General features: G+C 38.7%; 1 protein-coding gene across 1 annotated transcript in view; it reads right to left on the reverse strand.

Moving 5' to 3' along the window:
• Positions 1 to 21,122: 21,122 nt before the first annotated feature.
• Positions 21,123 to 21,772, reverse strand: part of foxi3b (forkhead box I3b) — a 1,860-nt gene continuing 1,210 nt past the window's right edge. Inside the window, exon 2 of the mRNA XM_066649534.1 lies at positions 21,123 to 21,772. This exon is cut by the window's right edge and continues 123 nt beyond it. Coding sequence (XP_066505631.1) covers positions 21,333 to 21,772 — 440 coding nt within the window. The 3' untranslated portion in view covers positions 21,123 to 21,332.

The following is a 21,772-nucleotide window of genomic DNA, read 5'->3' on the forward strand; positions in this document are numbered from 1 at the left end:
CATCAGCTTCAAAACTCCTTGAGATTTGAAACACCTTTATTGGTATTTATATATATATATATGATTTCACACAGCCATGAGTCTTTCTGTTGGATCTGCCTGAGATGCGTTAATCAGGTTTTCCTCAAAGGAGGAGGCAAGGAGAAGAAGGCTAACCTCTCTGGAGATTTCACTGCTGAAGGGCTGCTGGGATTTACCACCATCAGAAAAATCTCTCCCTTTGTTTTGAATTCCAGTCCACCCTCCAAACCCAATCCCAGCCCCAAAAAAATTCTCATGTATTCCCAACAGCTATTTTATAGCACTCTAACATCATTCTTTCTGATTCGATCACACACCTCCTGCATTCCTGCCCTCCTTTTCCTTCTGATGAGATTCGCTCTGACCTCTCCTGTTATGTCACAGATTTAAAATCTATGTCCAATGTGACAATTGAGGTTAAAGGATTTTGGCGCGTACAATAAGAAGACGTTCAGCACGGCCTTACAGACTCTCATTGAGTAAAATAACAACAATATTTTTTAGAAAACCTGATTAAAACTTAGCATCTCATATGTTTCTATATTCCCAGTGTTTCTAAGGACAGCTAAAGCTGATGCATAAGAGGCTGCATTCAAGGAGGTGGAGAAAGGGATGAATAAAACATTAGAGAATAAGGAGAAACAGGAGGTAGAATGGAGGGAGGCTCTGTGGCAGGTGGAACATTGCTTGCTGATGGCTCAGGAGACTTATAGATGCACTGTTTAATTCTGGCAAGATTGGGGAATTGGCTTAATATTTGGAAATATGTAATTGCACCAAATATCCAGAAGACCACTTTGTAACGTGGGATGGGATTCATTCCATTTCCCAGAGCAGATTTACATGATTATTGTGACTGTGTTTATGGTGAAGCAGTATTCCAAAAAAAAAACTCAGTCAGAACTCGAAGATGGAAACATCTTCAGAAACTGCAGAAATTTGGCATGTATTTTCCAAACAATCCTCCTTTTGCTCGCTCCATGCTCAGTAATAAATTCTTGTGCTCCGTGATGGAGTTTCATGCCCCTTGACCAACCTCATGCCCTGTGTCTAAGCTCTGTGCCCTTTAAACAAATCTTACAAAAATAGTATCAGTTATAAATAAAAAGAAAAAAGTGAGAGTAATAAAGACCTCCAATTTAAAAAGAAGCAATGATAAATACAATTATTTTAAAATTGTGTATTTAAAATAAAATTAAAATAAAATAAAAAATATAAAAGAAATACAACAAAGGGGAAAAAATGCCCCCATTTTTTGCATTTTGGGAATTTGAGTCACAACAAATATGGCCACCATGAGAAACTGCCCTATCATGAAATTTAGTTCTCTTTCCTTCTTATCTACCTTTGCTATATTTAATAATCCCAGTTCCCTATTTTCATTTCCAACTTAAATGCTCCAGCAATACAAGTTAGTTGATGTTAGGACTGAGAATATCCTCAGATGTGTAAATATAGTATGTCATGGCAGCCAGGGTGCCACACTGGCACAACAGGTAGTGTCACAGTCACACAGCTCCAGTGTCCTGGGGTTGCGGGTTTGAGCCTCACTTTGGGTGATTTTTGTGTGTTTTAATCGTGTCTGCATGGGTTTTCTCCCATGGTCCCAAAACCCATGTTGGTGGGTGGATTGGCTACTCAAAAGTGTCCATAGGTGTTCCCCACCCACTCATTGCGACCCTGAACTGAATATGCGGGTACAGAAAATGAATGAGTGAATGTCACGGCAACCATATTTGTTGTGTTTTTTTTTCTGGAAGAAAAAACAGCCCATCTGTTCATCAAAAGGGGAGCCTTGTTTTCTATTGTTGCTGTTCTTTTTGTGTGTTTTCGGACTGTGGGAGGAAACCGGAGCACCTGGAGGAAACTCACGCAGACACAGGGAGAACACACCACACTCCTCACAGAAAGTCACCTGGAGGAAACCCACACAGACACAGGGAGAACACACCACACTCCTCACAGAAAGTCACCTGGAGGAAACCCACACAGACACAGGGAGAACACACCACACTCCTCACAGAAAGTCACCTGGAGGAAACCCACACAGACACAGGGAGAACACACCACACTCCTCACAGACAGTCACCTGGAGGAAACTCACGCAGACACAGAGAGAACACACCACACTCCTCACAGAAAGTCACCTGGAGAAAACCCACACAGACACAGGGAGAACACACCACACTCCTCACAGAAAGTCACCTGGAGGAAACCCACACAGACACAGAGAGAACACACCACACTCCTCACAGAAAGTCACCTGGAGGAAACCCACACAGACACAGGGAGAACACACCACACTCCTCACAGACAGTCACCTGGAGGAAACTCACGCAGACACAGAGAGAACACACCACACTCCTCACAGAAAGTCACCTGGAGGAAACTCACGCAGACACAGGGAGAACACACCACACTCCTCACAGAAAGTCACCTGGAGGAAACCCACACAGACACAGGGAGAACACACCACACTCCTCACAGACAGTCACCTGGAGGAAACCCACACAGACACAGGGAGAACACACCACACTCCTCACAGAAAGTCACCTGGAGGAAACCCACACAGACACAGAGAGAACACACCACACTCCTCACATTCCTGGGCTGTGGGAGAATTCAGCTAAAGTCTCTTTTGTCTTTATATGTGATCACGTAGTTCTCTAGGATACAGTACATATATAGTAATGAGATATCTTGTTTTGTTTTTTCTTCCTTTCTATGAGAGTAGCTGGTCACTGCCTAATGGTCTAGAGCTGGGCCTTTGACACAGTGTTGACACGTTCATTATTTCTTTAGAAGAAGGTGCTACCTCTGTGCTGCTAACCCACTCAAACGCATCAATAATGTTCATTATAACCACATCCTGTCTATATTTATACACTCAGTAGCAACTTTATTATATATATTTACCTTGCTCATTGTAACATTAACTCTCTGAGATGCTGTTTTTTTTAAACATAATCATGCCACTGACCTGTTGCCAGTTAAATTGTGTTTTTGTAATATTACACCTCTTTCTGTTTTTGCACCTGTCCCAATTGTTTTTTCTTTCTTTTTTTTCCTCATTGCTGGCATTAAATAAAAAATAGATACAATTTCAATACAATTTGTTAATTTCAACATTTGATATTTTGTTAGGGTACTGTTAGTGATTACATAATTTGCACATATTTGCATTCTCTTGTTGTTGACCTTTTGCACAGCATGTCAACTTTCTTGAAATGAGATCTGTAGAAGAGGTGTCTTGTTTTAGTTAAGACATGTTGCTATTTTCATTCTTGAACAGCAAACAGGAAATGGACCTTAACACACAAATATAAAATGACAGTCCCTCAGGTAAAACCCCTGGAAGTTGTCGTTATTATACTGTTTTTATGGGAAAGTTATGGTGAGATCTCATACAGATATCAAGTCATATCTTGCATTATAGTTTGAGAAAGTTTGTGCATTGTATTAGATGTTATTGTTGTTTTAATAACCCCCCCCCCCCCCCCCCCCCCCCTCAAAAAAACATTACATCTCTCTCACTTTGGATCTACATAAACTCTTATTTTGCACATTTGTTATTAGGTCAGTTATTTATTATTTATCAGTTATTAGGCCAGCTGACAGTCATTGCTGTCTTTTACTGAGTCACTGACTGAGTGATCAAAGTCTCCCTGACACATATTTTTTGAAGCATTGCCCAAGAAAAATAAGCAGCTGGCACTGTACATCCAATAAAATGAAGCCAAGTCATTCTCAAGTGTAGGGATAACATCTAAATAATAAAAGAAAGGGAAACCATTCACTGAAGCATGTAAGGGACCTTAAAAACACCACTAGCTCTATATGTAATGAGACAAATTCAGTAACAATGAATTTCTGCTCAGTTTGAATGTGTCTCTTTTGCTTGAAACACTGTGCTATTTACCACTATTTTCTCTACATGGTATAGATGAAGTAACTGACAAATTAATGTAAAGCTCTGGAGCAGATGCATATGAGGTTCTACATGCCCGATGCCAAGTGTCGACTAGAGGCATTTATCTGTCCACACGCATACACATTTTTTCCCTCCAGTCTCAAAACACTGATCACTTTTTTTTCCTTCAGCTTATAAGTGCATTAGTATTCTCATCTTATTTAACCATGTCTAATCTCCTGGGTGACTGTGGTCAGATCAGGTCACTCTATTGATGTATTAAAGGACTGTAGCCAGAGGTCAAAATTAAAAGGATAAAAGTCCTCCTTGTGTTTGAAGATTTTATCTTATTCCTCCCCTGCAGTTTTTTAAATGTATCACTGTCAGATTAAAACCTTGTGTCTCCAGTATTGTAATATTCAGTGTAAGATATGGAGCAGGAGCGTTTCTGATGGTATGTGTGTCACGTACTTTTGGGAGACTGAAAACGCCATTTTCAAGTTAATTGAAAATGAAAAAAATAAAAAGCCAATGCATTTTACAATGGGAGAAAACAGGATTTGTCATGAAATGTTTTAGTCTCGCATCATTGTGACATTACTCATTACTAACTGCTGAACAAACTCGCTCTGCATTCAGAAAGCTATGACTCTTGTATTGAAACCACTTTATTTTACTTCAATTTGAAATTACATATACCCAGAATCAGGCTTTTTTTGGTGCCTTTTTTTCCTTGGCTTCTGATTTGTTCTGTAATCTCTGCTAATTGTTTTCCTTGTGGCCGCATTCTCTTAACGTAGCTGGCTTTAAAAAGGGGCAAAATGCTGGGGCTGCAATCTCTGCCGTGCTGCCAAAAAACTCTAAGGAGGAGTCTGTTTACTGGTCTTCGAAATACAAAACATCCTCTTCTAATGTATTTTTCATTCTCCTGTACACTGTCATACTTAGTCTGTATAAGATGCTCAGGTGCTGGAACATAGTGGTAATGGAACATAATGGTTTGAGCCTGAACTCTGTCCAAGACCAGTCGACTCTGTGGAGACTTGATGAAGTATGAGAGCTGAGAAAGGCCCAACAGCATGAATCCATTTGTGGGTCTATAGCATATTTTCTGGTGTGGTGACTAATCTTGCTCCCCTCTGTCCTGATCCTGCTTTCCTTGGGTTCTGCTTGAAATTTCCACACTATTTTTGGTTAATCATAGACAGTATAATCACCAATTAAAAACGTTTCAACGTATTTACATTTACAGCATTTTGACAGAAGCTATTCACATGTTACTGATGTAAGTCTATTTGGATGGAAACTACTGTGATACAATTACTGTGATTTAATTTACTTTACCTTATGTTCACAGATAAACTTAATCCTGTCCAAAAAGGCTTAATAGAATTTGATTATTTGCACAAGCGCTGTGGTTGGTAACGAGTGTCTGAGGTGGGAACTGAACAACAGTCCTCCTTGTATCCTTGAACATCATTCACTGTCAGAATAAAAGGTAATACATAGGCACATTATTGTCACTAAAGTTACAAACAGTGTAAATGTGCGTTTGAAGGTACATTTACAGTCTCTTATCCAGAAGGAGAGGTGAAGATTTGTAAGCTTTCATGATAGAACTGTATGAAATAAAAGAACACAATTTATGTTCTGGACATCACATGAAACCAACACAAAAATCTACAATTATTATAGAACACTTTACAATTATGTTCCCCAACTAAAGGTACTGTATATGTACATTTGGGGTTACCACCATGTTGACAGAGTGTGGATAATTACACTACAAAAGTTCAGGGTTGCGGTGGGTCCGGAGCACACCAAGCTCCTCACAGACTCCTTCACATACAGAATATCATTGCTTATTGTAATTAAAATGATTTGTTATTATTCTGATATTAGGGTGTTTTTTTTTTTTTGCTTGTTTGTTTTTTACTTTGAGCAATATAAACTTACTGATCAGATAAATAGATTTTTTAAATCTCAGTTTCTCAGGGCCTAAATATTTTACACAGTACTGTATATCACTGTGCAGCATTTTATGAACTTAAACATACTTATAAATTGAGGTTGTGGGTTTAAGTCCCGCTCCGGGTGACTGTCTGTGACTGAGGAGTGTGGTGTGTTCTCCTTGTGTCCGCGTGGGTTTCCTCCGGGTGACTGTCTGTGAGGAGTGTGGTGTGTTCTCCCTGTGTCTGCGTGGGTTTCCTACGGGTGACTGTCTGTGAGGAGTGTGGTGTGTTCTCCATGTGTCTGCGTGGGTTTCCTCCGGGTGACTGTCTGTGAGAAGTTTGGTGTGTTCTCCCTGTGTCTGCGTGGGTTCCTCCGGGTGACTGTCTGTGAGGAGTGCGGTGTGTTCTCCCTGTGTCTGTGTGGGTTTCCTCCGGGTGAATGTCTGTGAGAAGTGTGGTGTGTTCTCCATGTGTCCACATGGGTTTCCTCCGGGTGACTGTCTGTGAGGAGTGTGGTGTGTTCTCCCTGTGTCTGTGTGGGTTTCTTCCGGGTGAATGTCTGTGAGAAGTGTGGTGTGTTCCCCATGTGTCCACATGGGTTTGCTCCGGGTGAATGTCTGTGAGAAGTGTGGTGTGTTCCCCATGTGTCCACATGGGTTTGCTCCGGGTGAATGTCTGTGAGAAGTGTGGTGTGTTCTCCCTGTGTCCAAATGGGTTTTCTCTGGGTTACTGTCTGTGAGGAGTGTGGTGTGTTCTCCCTGTGTTCACATGTGTTTCCTCCGGGTGCTCCGGTTTCCTCCCATGGTCCAAAAACACCCATTGGTAGGTGGACTGGCGGCTTAAAAAGTGACCATAGGTGTGAGTGTGTGTCACCCTGTGAAAGACTGGTGCCCCCTCAAGGGTGTGTTCCTGTCTTGCGCCCAATGATTCTGGCTAGGCTCCGGATCCACCACAACCCTGAATTGGATAAGCGGTTACAGACTATGAATGAATTAACTTTTGCTGAGTAAAAGTTTCATGGACAGTTTTAGCATCAAACAAAGAAGCATTGATGGAGAAAAATTACACTAGGGTAAGGTTAGATGGAAGGATTAAAGGAACACTACGTAGTATATTTACCTTACACTTAAAGCTTCAAATCCATTGTGATGCTTCAGTGACACGTAACAGGGAAAACAGAGTATCTGTGCATTGCCAGTCCATGCTCAGTCCTACTTATGGAGAAAGCGTCTGTCCTTCCTCTCACCAAATACATGTGAATAGGTACCGTTCCACTGAGAATCTCCTGTGATTATGATCCACACCAGCTTCCCATTCATTTGCAGTAGAAACTGTGGGCTTTTCCTGGTTCCTCCTTTTTTCAGGGTTATGCTGAAGTACAGTTGGCTGTTGAAGCACGGAGCAGGCGTCTCTTCCCTGAGGCATGAAGGGAGCAGCACGGCTGACTGGAGCCTAGAGAACAGGCCTAATCTGCATGCATCATTGCGCAGCAGCTCCTAGGCCGGGCACTAGAAGCAATGAGACGATTTAAAAGGTCAACAGCCCCAGGGCTCTGGTCCATCGCATATAAGAAGGTGCAAGTATTCATTAGTGGGCGTCATGATGAAATGCGCCTGCAGAGATAAATATGCACGTCTTCTTCCATCCCCTTCCTTTGGTGGTTTCCGGTTTCCTTCCTGTTTATTGAGTGCTCAGAGTTACGTTGCAGGAGATTTCTTCTAGTTAGCTTGGCACGCATACACATATCTATACGTTCAAGCTCACCAAACATACACACATAGCCGCAGAGAATATATAATTGCTCAAAAGTTGCTCGTTGATGGCTCAGGTGACTCTCCTAAAATTTCAGACACAAAAATGATGTTAAACTCTAATGTCCAAAAAACTAATTATAAACCTATTTACAGCCTCAAAACTGTAAAGTGTCAATGAGAAATGGCAAAGTTTGTCCGTCAAAGATTTTCCTGAGATCTCAACTAAACTCAAATGGAGAAACATATTAATCCATTTTTCCCACAGGAGAAATATCTGAGCAGCTAAAGTCTTCCTTGTCTTTTTATCTGATGACTTTGTTTTCTAAGAGAAAAGCTAAAAGAATGGTGGTGTCTTTCTTATGTTTTCTTCCCTGAGAGCAAACTCAAGTGCAAGCCAACACATACAGGTGCGTATTGTAACTTGTGGTTCAAGCTGTAGCCAATTTGCATGGATCAAAACACTGCCTTTGTTATTCAAAGGTCTGCTCACTTCAGTTACTTGATTCCCCCAAGACATTGTGGCCCTGCTCTAACTTGACAAGTTAATAGGTTGATTTGCTTGAATTTATGCATAGTATTCTCTTTGTTGCTATGGAAATCCCAAGCACCACATGCCCAAGTCACAGCTGAATGATTCCCAACCATGCTAATCCCGCTGCCGGCTCCTCACAGTGTTTACTTTGAGTCTTTTTACACTTCAACTTCTGCCCAGGATCAAATGCCAACGGTGGCTTTTGATCCTGCTCAACATGCAGTTGTAAGTGCTGTCGAACCAAACGTACAAACAATGAAACCCTGCTTCACTGGTTTTGTTCAGCTCTTTTATGAATTTGCTCCTAAAATGTTTGGGTCATTTTGGCTTGTGTGTTTAGCTGGTAATCATTGTTAGTTCTATGTTCTATACATAGCCAAGAGGCTGTGGACACCTTCAGCATTTGTTCTGAAATAAAGCATATTAATACAGAGTTTTTCTGCATCGTCTGCTCTTGTACACTAGACGCGCTATCATTTCTGTGAGGATTCGGTGGCATTCAATCCCATTTATCTGACTTACATTGGTGGTGGAGTACGAAAGAGACCTGTGAGAGCTGGAAGGAGCAATAAGTAATGAAGAAACTACACTGATCTGTCTGAACAAATAAACAATGTGTGAATACACAAGGAAAAAACATCATGATATCTAAAGCCCACGGATCCCTTTACAGACAGTGTTTTGAAATGTCACAGCTTCCAGGGACCATGGACTAAAAAGCACATTGAGTACAGGGTGGGCCATTTATATGGATAAACACCTTAATAAAATGGGAATGGTTGGTGATATTAACTTTCTATTTGTGGCACATTAGTATATGGGAGGGGGGAAACTTTTCAAGATGGGTGGTGACCATGGCGGCCATTTTGAAGTCAGCCATTTTGGATCCAACTTTTGTTTTTTCAATGGGAAGAGGGTCATGTAACACATCAAACTTATTGGGAATTTCACAAGAAAAACAATGGTGGTTTTAACGTAACTTTATTCTTTCATGAGTTATTTACAAGTTTCTGACCACTTATAAAATGTGTTCAAAGTGCTGCCCATTGTGTTGGATTGTCAATGCAACCCTCTTCTCTCACTCTTCACACACTGATAGCAACACCGCAGGAGAAATGCTAGCACAGGCTTCCAGTATCCGTAGTTTCAGGTGCTGCACGTCTTGATGGTATGGTGTGGTGTATGGGGTACAAAGATATTGGGGCCATTCTTCATCAATGGAAACCTCAAGGCCCCTGTAGAGTAGGTGCCCTGCATTAGGAATGCACCATTTAAAACAGCATAGCCCTAGGACCAGTACAAAAGCTTACTCTAAATGTATTTGCCTGCAGTATAAATCTGTATAAATACAATGCAAAACCAAGATATTTAAGAATGAAAATCAAGTTTGGCCTAAAGTGGTGAGACTCACTCTTCTTTGACAACAATCTCGGTATTCAGGTAACAGACGTCTGTGCAAATTAAGTACCAGGAGAAGCATGGGTGAATTTACATTTGTTTTTCTTCCCCAGAGATTTGTAATTGCTGGTCACAGGCTCAATTCAGAGTTTATGTCTCCCACGTGTGGGTTGGTAGTGTTCCCTGCATCTGAAGATGCCTTTGAAAATCACCACTTCAAACCTAGTTTGTCAGATACTTTCTTCGTTACAGGAACACTACGTAATATTTTTACTTTAAATATTGGGGATGGATTCCAATGACCTGTGACAGGGAGAATAGAGACAGTCTCAGAACAGTGGAGTCTGAAACTGCAGCAAAGGGAGGGACAAAATTTGTGGACACTTGGCTCTTTGCAGTTTGAGCCACAAGGTGGCACAGCAGATAAATTGATGCTAAAATGCACTAAAGTAATTTGCATTGCTCATTCCAGGTTTACAAGAGTAAAATCATTTAGAATTGACTTTTAGAAGTGGATTTTGAGAGTGTTATTTTCTCAGCCGTTTTATAGTTTGGCCTTTGAGCCGTGATATGAGGACCCTCACCTCTATAGCTTCCTACACACATACACAAACAAAAAACAGTAAATGTTTCCTTCAGATCTTCAGATCACTTATTCTAAGCTACAGCCTTTATTCTATTTACTTGAGCTTCATTCAAGGCCAAACCACTGCAACCTCTTGCTGAACTGAAAAGCGTGTATGTGGCTGTATTTGGTTAGAAAACACTTGGGACCAGCAGCCTGCAGACTCACTAATCACTGCTTAACAATCGTATTTCTTGTTTACGCCATGTTGACATGTCAAATATTTTAGGGAGAAATAACTACAATCCAATACAGTAATGTGTGTTTGTTGTCTCATAGCTCTATTTCCCCTAAATATTCTATAAAAGCCCTGGGAGTGGACAGTGTGGTCAGACCTCTGTGGTTCTGTATGGACCCAGAGATGAGGAATCAGCCTAAACAGCCTACTTTCTTCAGAGAGTATATGGTCCTACCTGGTTTTTCAGTTGGATTATTTGCAAACACTGGACAATTTGGATTAATGAAGAAGAAGAAGAAAGAATCTGGTTTAACTTTGGGGATTTCACAGGATCTAAGCCATGGATTTGGGTTATTCCTTATATCCATGTTTTCTAACTTATATCCTTTTATCCATGTTTTAAAACCAAAAATAATAATAATAGGATTTGATTGTAGATATTTGGTAGAAACTGTCTTTGGGCCTTTTCTCATTAATTTTGACTGTTCTAATGTTTGACGGCTGATTTGACTGCACAATAGCTGAGGTTTCTGTAAGTTGGAGGCATATGCTGCTCAGTTTGATGATTTTCTTACTATAAAACGTCAGATTTAACTCTGAGTAAGTTCTTATTCAAGTGGAAGTATTAGAGCAGGAAACAGACTGCCCTGAACTTCAACCCATCTCATGCTGTAATTGGTGGATGACATTGTCAAAAGGGAACTGATTTAGCAGTCAGTAAATTTAGAATTTATTGGAGAATATTATGCTGTATTCTTGAAAGATTTCAGGTTTGTTTTTTGTTTGTTTGTTTGTTTTGTTTTTTAACATGTATGGCATTCATGTCAGTATGGCTTATAATTGTAATGTTGTAGATGTATGTGAATGCTGTGTTTGGAGTCTAGCCAAAGGACTACTAGTTTAGGGTGGTGTATTTACTTTAGTCAAATCTCCAAAATCAGTTGTATTACCTATATATATTACCTAACACACTACATCAAGCATATCATTAGGCATTACAATAGAATTCTACATTTGGACATTTTAACGTTGTTTCAATAAGCATGAAAATGTACTGTAATTACTGAACTATCAATAAAACTAAGGACTTTGTTGGATTCCCATTAGAGATGTAAAAGTTTGTGCAAGCGAGAGAGAGAGAGAGAGAGAGAGGGTGGGTGGGGTTGTGTTGAAAGTGAATGATTGCAATTCAAAGTTGGTCAGTCCTTAATGTGTCTGGAACGTGTGCGAGTATTTACACACAACACAGAGTTGGAACTGGAACGATGTCTCTTCCGTCATCTCCCTGCCTGGAGTTCCCTATCTAAGTTTACTAAACATGGCTAATATGCAATACTGTTTTAGTCATAACACTGCAGCGCGTGGTCACTGTTTGATGTTAATTTAGCAGGTGGGTTGTTTGCTCTTTGTAATGATAACACCATTGAGTGCAAATTTTCATTTCTTGTACATTTTATTACATTTTGTGCATATGTACATGCACAAATACATCACTAATGTACTGAAGTATATTTTTACTGTTTTTCAGTTGTTTGACTGAGTCTGAATACAGTTACTTGCTCCTTTCTCTTGTCGCCCTCTACATCCAAATGGATTATGCCATGTCTGTTTAGAGTTTATTGTGTCAACATTACAGAGAACATAGCTGTGCCCTGAATGACATCCAGACTTAGTCTAAGCCATGCTAAAGTTTCCATATCTATTCACAAAAGTAATAGACCAGACTTGACTGCTTTAATTTCCAGTCAAAGCAGTTATGGCTTTTGCTATTTCAATGAATTATTTATTGGGAAATTGCTAAAATTTGAAAGTTCAGATGGTCTATCAGATCATAATCTCAAACACATTCAGTGATAAGGTCTAACCTTTGCAATGGACAATGCATTGTTCTGAGAATGTTTGATTTACAAACGCTATTCTTTTGTGTTTATTTCCTTATCATCTTCACTCTAGCTCCAAATTTCAGACTCGTAGTAGATAGAGACAAAACATGTGGATTTGGAGCTGTGCATTTTATTGGGATTGTTTAGTGCAACACTAGGTCATGCAGATTTGGTTGCACTAGGTCTTGTTAAGAGTATCATTTTCTCTGTGTCTTTTATTACTCTCTGAACTCTAGTTTAGAGCTTTGAATTTGTTTTTTCCACTTGTTTTTCTGTGACTTTCCCATTCGTTATGCATGCTTATCTTATGTCTAATCTTCTGAGAAATATAATGTGAAAATGTAATCCATCGTAATATAAATTTTTGACCCGTATTGTACATGATCCCAATGTCTCTGGAAAAAGGAGCACTGCTGGTCCACTATCAGTATGTAAAACTGTATGTGAAACAAAAAGTGACCCACTTATTAAAATTGCTCATTTGGCAAACTAAACTGGACTCCACAGTTTTCAAAAACAGATTCTTGTTTAAATGTGGTCCTAATAATTAATTTCTGTGACAGGTGGGTGCGGATAGCCCAGGACGCAGGTCAGTGACAATGGGGAATATGGGCCAGAACTAGGCCAAGATAATTTTCCTATCTGGGCTGTATTTGTAATCAGAAATATATTGAAACCGTCAGAAATATTTTGAAACCTTTCCAAGGATCCCAAAGAATCAGTGGTTTACAAAGGAGAAAGTGAATGTGAGAATTAGTTTGTAAAAGAAGAACGAATAAAAAAAGTTCATTTAAATTTTCTTAATATGTCTCACAAGCTAAAAGAAATGTTAAAATAAACCAACGAAAAGAGGAATATTTCATGTGTTGTGGGTGGAATGTTCCTATTTCGAGTTATCCGGAATATATTCTTCTTTTTCGGAATACTGTGACTGAACCAAGATGTTTACATAACACTCATATTACGGAGAACTTTCCACGTATGGAAACATGGGTTGTGCTATTTGATCATAAATGCCAGGAAAATTTGTATAGTCACTGTTAAATATGTGCATATACTGAACATACAATAGGGTCCAATATGAGACCATTATAGAAAATGCATGTGTTTTGCCTTCTTTTATAATTTAACAAAAGGAAAAGGAAAAAAACAAAATAAAAGGAAATAACCAAATTTAAAATCCATAACTACTGAACTGAGTATCAGTGTCACATGAATGATGAAATATAGATATTGAATATTTACTTTTTGTTTCGTTATACATTATATTTGTCGCTTTAAATTTTTATTTTATTATTTTTTTCAAGTTAAAGTGAGAATCACAATTTGGATCCCACTGCATTGTTAAAGTAAAAGGGGAGCCAAACCCGGAATCACTGGGGGAAGGCGGGACCACACCCTGGAGGGGGTGCCAGCCCATCACAGGGCAACACACACTCACACCTATGGACACACTTGAGTCATCAGTCCACCTACCAACCTACCACAAGGACACAGGGAGAACACACAAAACTTCTTACAGACAGTCACTCAGAGTGGGGCTCGAACCCACAACCTCAGGGCTGTGGAGCTATGCGACAGCGACACTACCTGTTGTGACACCATGCCACCGCAATAAAAACATGTATCTACTAAAATAAAACCTTTACATGAGAAGGAAAAAACCTTCTGAATGGAAGTCAATGTAAAATTCCAAGTAATTTTGGATCATTTCTTCGTCCATTCATCATGAACGTTTCACACAATGCGCAGGAGTGTGGCTGTGTTCTAATGATACAGTAAACTTAGCATCCACAAAAATGGAGATACATATTTGTAATTGGACAGAGACGATTTGCAAGCTTTTTAGTAGTTGACGTGGTTACAGGACATGTATGATGTAAAGACCATTGTGCTGATTGTAATTTCACTGAACTTCAAACTGGTTATACAACTTTTTTAAACAGTAAACTTTCATAAACTACTCGGAAATAGTGCATACTTTAATTTACAAAATATCTGTGATACCCATCAATTTTGTGCTTATGTTTTATATTGACCATTTCCAGGAAATAAATATGAATTATAAATAATAAATATCTATTACACATTCTAATATCAATAACAATTAAAGATTATCATAAAGATTTATGAACTTTCTTTTTACTTCTAGTTCCTGTTAAGATACAGTTTCTTCAAAATCTGGAACATTTGCCTGGAGATATGAATCAATATCAAATGAATCAAATTCATGATCAAATCAATGAATATCAATAGGTAAGATGTAATTTATTGGGATTACTGCAGAATTCAACAGAACGTAAACTGTGTGTGTGTGTGTGTGTGTGTGTGTGTAATGAGCATTCATGCCACACAACAGGCAGCAGGTCAGGTTGGAGATATAAAGATTTAATACATTGTGGTGTTAAGCAATAATTATCTGCTCTAATGGACACTGGGAAAAAGAATCGTATACCCTCTGTTTTACATATAAGCCAAAATACATTCCATTACCTTTTTACAGTTTTGAGAACACGTAGTCTATGATGATTTCTGTCCCAGTAAACATTTAGCCGTTGATTCAACGTTGAAATAATGTAATGACTGCCGTCTAATCAACGTTCTCTTAAGGTTGAAAATGAAAGTTGAAAAGACGTCCAAACACAGACATTGAAAAGACGACTATTAGACGTATTTTGGACGTCCGTTGACGTTATTAATTGGTCCCGAAATAAATTTCTTGCATAAAACGCGTTTTGGACATCCACTGACGTTATCGATTGGTCACCACTTAACTAACTTATTACGATGGAATTTGGACGTTTAATATATGTCCTTGACGGAAAGACTACTTTTAGACCTATTTTAAACGTCCAAGGACGTTCCTTATTTACTGGGGTCATACCGGCATGATAAACCCACATATGAACTAATTAATATTCTCCACAGTTCTCTGGAATGATGGCATTCCAATAAATACCTTTGGGATGTGGAGTTGTGATTCAGAACTAATCATCCAACATTAGTTCCATACTTCACTAATGTCTTTGTGGCTGAATGCCATCAAATGTTCAAAGAAATGTTCCAGTATGTACTCTAAAGTCTTCCCAATAGAGTTATGCCTGTACTTGTAGCAACCCCAGGGAACCACAGTAAATTGATGCCATTAGTGAAAGCATTGTTTTATATTTTCATGTGAGGATAAGTAACATAATCTCATCACAGGTGTGAAACAAGCCTGATACGGAATACGCTCAAAAGAAAAGAAAAACCCTCAGAAAAATCAACATGTTAAAAAATTTGCAAAAGAAAATAAACTTAAAGTTTAGACAAAATATAGAGCAGGGAAAGTGAAGAACAGCAGGTAGAGTGGCTTAGGTGTAGAGGGAATGAAATAAGGATTTCGCCTACAGGGAGAGATGCCAATATGTATTTAAATAAGCAGATTCCAGGGGAAAACCGTCTCCTGTTTTTCAGACAGTTGAAAAGAAGAAACAAGTTGTTATACATGTCACTGATATATGATTAACGGTTGGAAAATTATCACAGTTTGTACAGCTTTCAACTTAAACCCCATCGTTTTTTTTTCTTTTTTCAAAATTAGTCTGTCTGTGCAAGTATACGTGCACTCTTCTGTTGGCACATGAAGTCAAGTTGTATCAGGAAACACATTTTTCATCTCAACCTTACAATTCAGCCTGATTTCATTCAGATTGACGAGGAAAGATGAGCTGTTTGCCAAAAAAAAAAAAAAAACTTTGCGTGTTCAGACAAATGAAAAAATATTTTAATAAGCTCATAATATATAGTGAAAAGAAGTATCTTTGTATGTCCTCAGAACATTTGATAACATTGCCTAATGATAACCAACTCACTCTTGCCTTTTACAGCTCAGTGCCAAACAGGAGCAACAAATCAACTCTCAGAGTATCAGGTTTGTGGGGAACTGTTATGCAAAAGAGCCGCTATATGATCTGATGTAAAGTCTTGGTACAGAACAGTTTTGTAAAGAGATATTGTTTCATCGATCAAAAGTTCTCAGTTGACACTACTGTCCAGATAAAAACGATGAATTATTTACAGCATCAAACCTGAGTGTTGCAGTTCTTTATGCATTGGCCCTGTCTTCAGGTGATTGTGTGTTCAATCCGTAGTGATGCCTCAACCAACCAAGGCTAGGATTCCAAAAAGGCACAAATGGCTTTGCTCTCTGGGTGCGCAGGATGTGACTTTCCATCTGATGTTGATGTTTGCAAGACATTACACTGTATTTATTAAGGGAAATCTTTTAATTGTGGTGATAATACTCTCGAAGACTAAAATGTTTTTCATCATGTAGAAAATATATGATTATCTCAAGATGGACAGAAAAAAAAGCTATCACTCCTCCGACATCAGCCTCAGGCCTTAGACAACAAAAACAATGTTTGGGGTCTTGCAGTTCTAACTTTACACTGATCTAGATCTCTACTTGTTCATTCGGTTGGAATTGCAAGCGTGCTGCTTCTGTTTAGGTATAAATAATGTCCTAAAGGCACTGCTGAGAAACATAGTGGTTGTAAAAACAAGCAAACATGATTTTTTTTGTGATCCATTTGTTGCTGCACTTATTTTGGATATTAAAAAATGATAGGATTCTGCAAAAATATAAAAAAAAAAGAACTGTGCATTCCATAGTGAAGAATGTAACACTTAATTAGGGAATATGTAGAATTTGTCCAAAGTCTGAGGATGCATTTCATCATTTAGTCAATTAATGTTCGTTAATCCAAAATGTTCACTTTCATCCTGTTTTCACCACTGGTTCATTTTGAGCAGTGGATCATTCTCACTGCAGTGACAACTATGTATTTAGAGTTTTTTTAACACTGTGTGCACTCACTCTCCTCGGAGTTACACCAATCCACCTTGTTGCTCGACCTATAAAGGAAATTAATATAAAGAAAGAGAGAGCTGCTGTTTGTGTTGGTTGTCCTCTAGTCCTTCATCAGCAGCCACATGTTTAAAAACTCAAGAAGCACTGCTGTGTCTGATCATCTCATACTAGCACATCACCCACTAACCACACCAACACCAAGTCAGCATCACTGTGGTGCTGAGAATAATCCACCACCAAAATAAAACATGCTTTGTGGTGGAAACCTGTTGAAGAACAGGTGGAGAGGGGAGCGACAGTTTGCAGAGAAACAGATAGACTACAGTGTGCAGTTTTACAACTACAAAGTGCATGTATGGTAAGTGGAACTGGACTTAAATGAAAAATCAATGTAGAAACAAGGAAGTAATTTGAATATTTTGTCTGACTGGTATAGAGGGTAAAGAATTCCTAGAAGAGCAGAGACAGTTGCTGCAGTAATGGAAAACAAACGTTCTATTAATACCCTTTATTTCAGAAAAAAAATAATGTATAAGCAGGTGTCCAAAACATTTTGAATACATTTTGTGACGTAAGACATTCTGATAACATAAACTAATTATTTTATGTACACAGAAAAAGTTGTATTTTAACTCTCAAGTCACATACACTATTTCCAAAAGTATTTACTCTTAAACCCAAATTACTGAATTCAGGTGTTCCAACCACAACCATGGCAACATGTGAGTAGTCATGCAGACTGCTTCTAGAAACATTTGTGAAAGAACGGGTCACTCTCAGGAGCTCAGTGATTGGTGGTTGCCAGGAGAACGGTACTTGGTTGACTGCATTGGGGACGACCCCCTTCCTGTTCAACATGACTGTGCACCAGTGCACAAAGCAAGGTCCATAAGGACATGCATGAGCGAGTTTGGTGTGGAAGAACATGACTGGCCTGCACAGAGTCCTGACCTCAGCCTTATAGAACACCTTTGGGATGAACTAGAGCAGAGACTATGAGCCAGGCCTCGTCCAATATCAGTGTCTGACCTCACAAATGTGCTTCTGGAAGAATGGTCATAATCGTCCATAAACACACTCCTAATCCTTGTTGAAAGCCTGAAGTTAAATCTGTTAAAGCTGAAAAGGGTTTTCATTTACTTTGGATTAAGAATGGTATGTCATTTATGTTTGTATACATTAGAAAGCAGACGAGCGATTATTTTTGATAATATAGTATACAAGGTCCTAAACAGCCAGTGGCTCTCACACAAGCACCTGCCTTTTTAAATTTGCCTCAGGAAACCACAGCTACAAGCATTTTCTTCTGCACTCATCTCAATCAGCAGTACATGCACTGCACTATTTCTGGCAGGACTTCAACAACACTGTTTATAAGTCACATTTCTGCTTAGCGTTTGTCTTAACAAACTGTAATGTCAAGATTTCACCTGTGTGTTTCTCTTTGTATTATACAGTATCCGGTACCATTTCTTGATGCAGCGGTGGACTGTGATAAGTGACAATGATTTTCAATCTATAGTTTGATCAGAGGAGGATGGGTCCCCTTTGTGAGTCTTGGTTCCTCCCAAGGTTTCTTCCTCCAGCCTCGAGGGAGTTTTTCCTTGCCACTGTCGCCTTCGGCTTGCTCGCATTGGGCTTTGATTTATATGTTCTGTTCTGAAACTGTGAAGCTGCTTTGTGACAATGTCAGTTGTAAAAGGCGCTATACAAATAAATTTGATTTGATTTGATTTTCCTAAACGCATTTACGTACTTAGATTTGACTCCTTGAATCTTTTCAAATGTTTGTGGAGAAAGATGCAATGAAAAATGTTCTGTTGGTACGGGTTGATAATTCTCTCACAAACATTAGCATAAAGTTATGAGCCACATCATATTTTTTGCTTGCAAAGACATAAGCCTTTATTTAATAAATACATATGCTTCAAAGCAGTGACATCGATTTTAAATAAATAAAAAAAATATTTCAAGCCTCAGATTCTAAACTGAAATGTACCAAACCCAATCAAGTTGGTCAGTGAAAACATTGGAAATCTTTTTATTTTTACATTTGTCCGTTAAAAATGGTTCAAGTGAACTAACAAAACACAGATTCATGATTTTATCGCATTTTGGCAAGGTCCCAAATTTTCTGGAAATGAAGTTTGTATTGCAGAAAAAAAGATAAAGGAACAAGTGAAGACAATTATTAGAAATTAATATAAACATCAACACCAACATATCGGAAAAAGACTGTACGTGTGTTGTGAGATCACTGAACTGTTTGCCCCTGAACTCATGCCTCAATGTGTCTGGAATCAAGAAGCAGAAACTGGAACTTTTTCATGATGATATAATCCTTACTGACATGAAATTGGTATATTAACCTACAAGGGTTTTGGTGAATGGTTAGGTTTGCTATGCTAATGAGCAAATAATTGGATAAGTTAGTATTTATATTGTGAAAGATTTTACTATTATACAAGGAAATGAATCAATTCTATTTATCATTGCACTGCATGCAAAATGAGGCAAGACGTTTTAAGTAAGGAAGAATAAATCATCCATTACACTAATCATTTAGTTGTTTCTCTTTTCTCAAAAAACTTCTCAAATGAGGGTGCCGTCTATTTGTCTTTAAAATCTTGTTTGTTCAGCATTTATGGGCTTTGCTTTACTTAAGACATTGATTTCAAACAAATAGTTAACTCAACTTACTCATGCATATAAGGAAAGATCCAGTGTTTGAAAAAGTAGGCCTTTCAGATCGAAACAGAAGGGGCAATTTCAGTTCCAGTAAGTAAGAAGTCCTTCCCAGAGTTTTTTATGACACCCACAATGATGATCTGAGTTGATTAGAGAAGATAGGCAGTTGGAAAGAAATCCTGGAGAGTTTTTTTTATATCACTTGTTCCACCTGTTTTTGAATGATTAATTTTAAGATGAAGGACATTTTTTTAAATATCTGGAAAAGCAGAAGTGTCTGATTAGCTTCAGTCACTCAAAAGCAACGTCTATTTGAACATACGTTTACTATATTAATCATCCATGACTGACAAATATCTTGGATCAGCAGAAGTCCTCCAGACCTGGAAAATTGAAAGATGAGTAATGCTGACCAGGACAGGACTGGAGAAACAAGTTTTTCCTTTAGACCACAGTTTTCCTTGAAGCTTAATCCCTGCCACACCACGTTGTTATCTATTTTATACTATTTATTCTGAAAAATGTGGTTTAATTTAATGTGTGCATGAACATGTAATGTGTAATTTAATGTGTGTATGCAACCCCCACTGCCCAAACCCCCCACACACAGAGTATAGATATATTTATAAACTATATAGCAAGATAATTGTGCTTAAAATAAACTGCTTAAATAAACGGTATGAACTGAGAGATTGATTGGTGATCATTATTTCACCAAGACCTTCTACTTCAAATAAAGCTTCATACATTTCAGTTAATATTTGATGGCAGTACACCATGAAAATAATAGCAAAGTCAGGAATTATTATTTGAAAATTAATTCTGGATCACCAAATCAAAAGTAATGGATGGTGCTTATTTTGCTATTTATATCTATGTATCCATCTATGTAGCAATCTCTCTATATAAAATTAAACTACATTTTCAAAATTACATTAAAGTATGCATATATGTGTTTATGATTTTGCTTAACACAAGAGGATATGGTTTTCATTCCTTTATTTTACAAAATCATGAGTCAAACATCACATAAAATTCTGTTCAGCATTCATTTTCACCCAAGTAAAAATGCATCACCACTTTCCATTAAACTGACAAACAAGACAAAGATGGGAAAGAAAAACTGATAGGATCATTTTACAGATGTAGACAGAGGAGGTTTGCATCGCAGGCAGTTTCTGTAAGGTTACTCTGCCAGTTCACAGCCTTTTTTTTCTTGTCTCTCCAAAAAAAACAAGATAAAAAATCCATAACCAAAACTTTGCAATTATGATAGGATCAGTGAAGTTGGAGATAAGAGGAATGGTATGAGTCAGCAGAGCCTCACGTTCGAGCTGCTGGTGTCAGGGGCCTTTGAGGAGTGTCATGCATATCACATGCTGAGTAAGCTGTTCCTGTGGGAATCTGTTTTAATCTTGCACTCATGGGACCATTTCAGGATTCACCTGAGGTTGTACACTCTTACATGTGAAACCAGACTTTGTCTGGGATTCACCATGCAATTCTGGTGTCTTTTCTAAGTTCTTCCCAATCCCATCACACTTCTGTACCCTCTCTGGAGTAGAGGATTCCAGTGGAAGTTAAGCCAGGGTAGAAATGACCATTGAACTGGTTGAGAACTGGGCTGCTGTAGCTTAAAGAGGAGTTAGAACCTGAGGGGGAGATGGGAGGAGGTGGAGGAAGAGGAGAAGCCCATTCAGAAAGAGCAGAACCAGGAGAGTAGGAACAAAATCCTGTGGGTGGGGGGGCCCTCTGGGGACCATCCCCTGGAAGACTGAGAGAAAGTGGCCGGTTGAGTGGGTCTCCCCCTACTTCCACCGACCCAGCCACTCCAGACATTTCTGTCAAGAAGTTGCTGAGGCAAGGCGAAGATCCTGTAGATGGAGGAGAAAGGCCTTTCTCAGATGAGCCTGAAATGTCTATGGCTGGGTTTTTAGGGCTCCCCCTGCCACTTGCATCTCCTGATTCTGAGCTCA

This window comes from Hoplias malabaricus, chromosome 17 (genome assembly GCF_029633855.1).
Source record: "Hoplias malabaricus isolate fHopMal1 chromosome 17, fHopMal1.hap1, whole genome shotgun sequence".
Classification (NCBI taxonomy): Eukaryota; Metazoa; Chordata; class Actinopteri; order Characiformes; family Erythrinidae; genus Hoplias; species Hoplias malabaricus.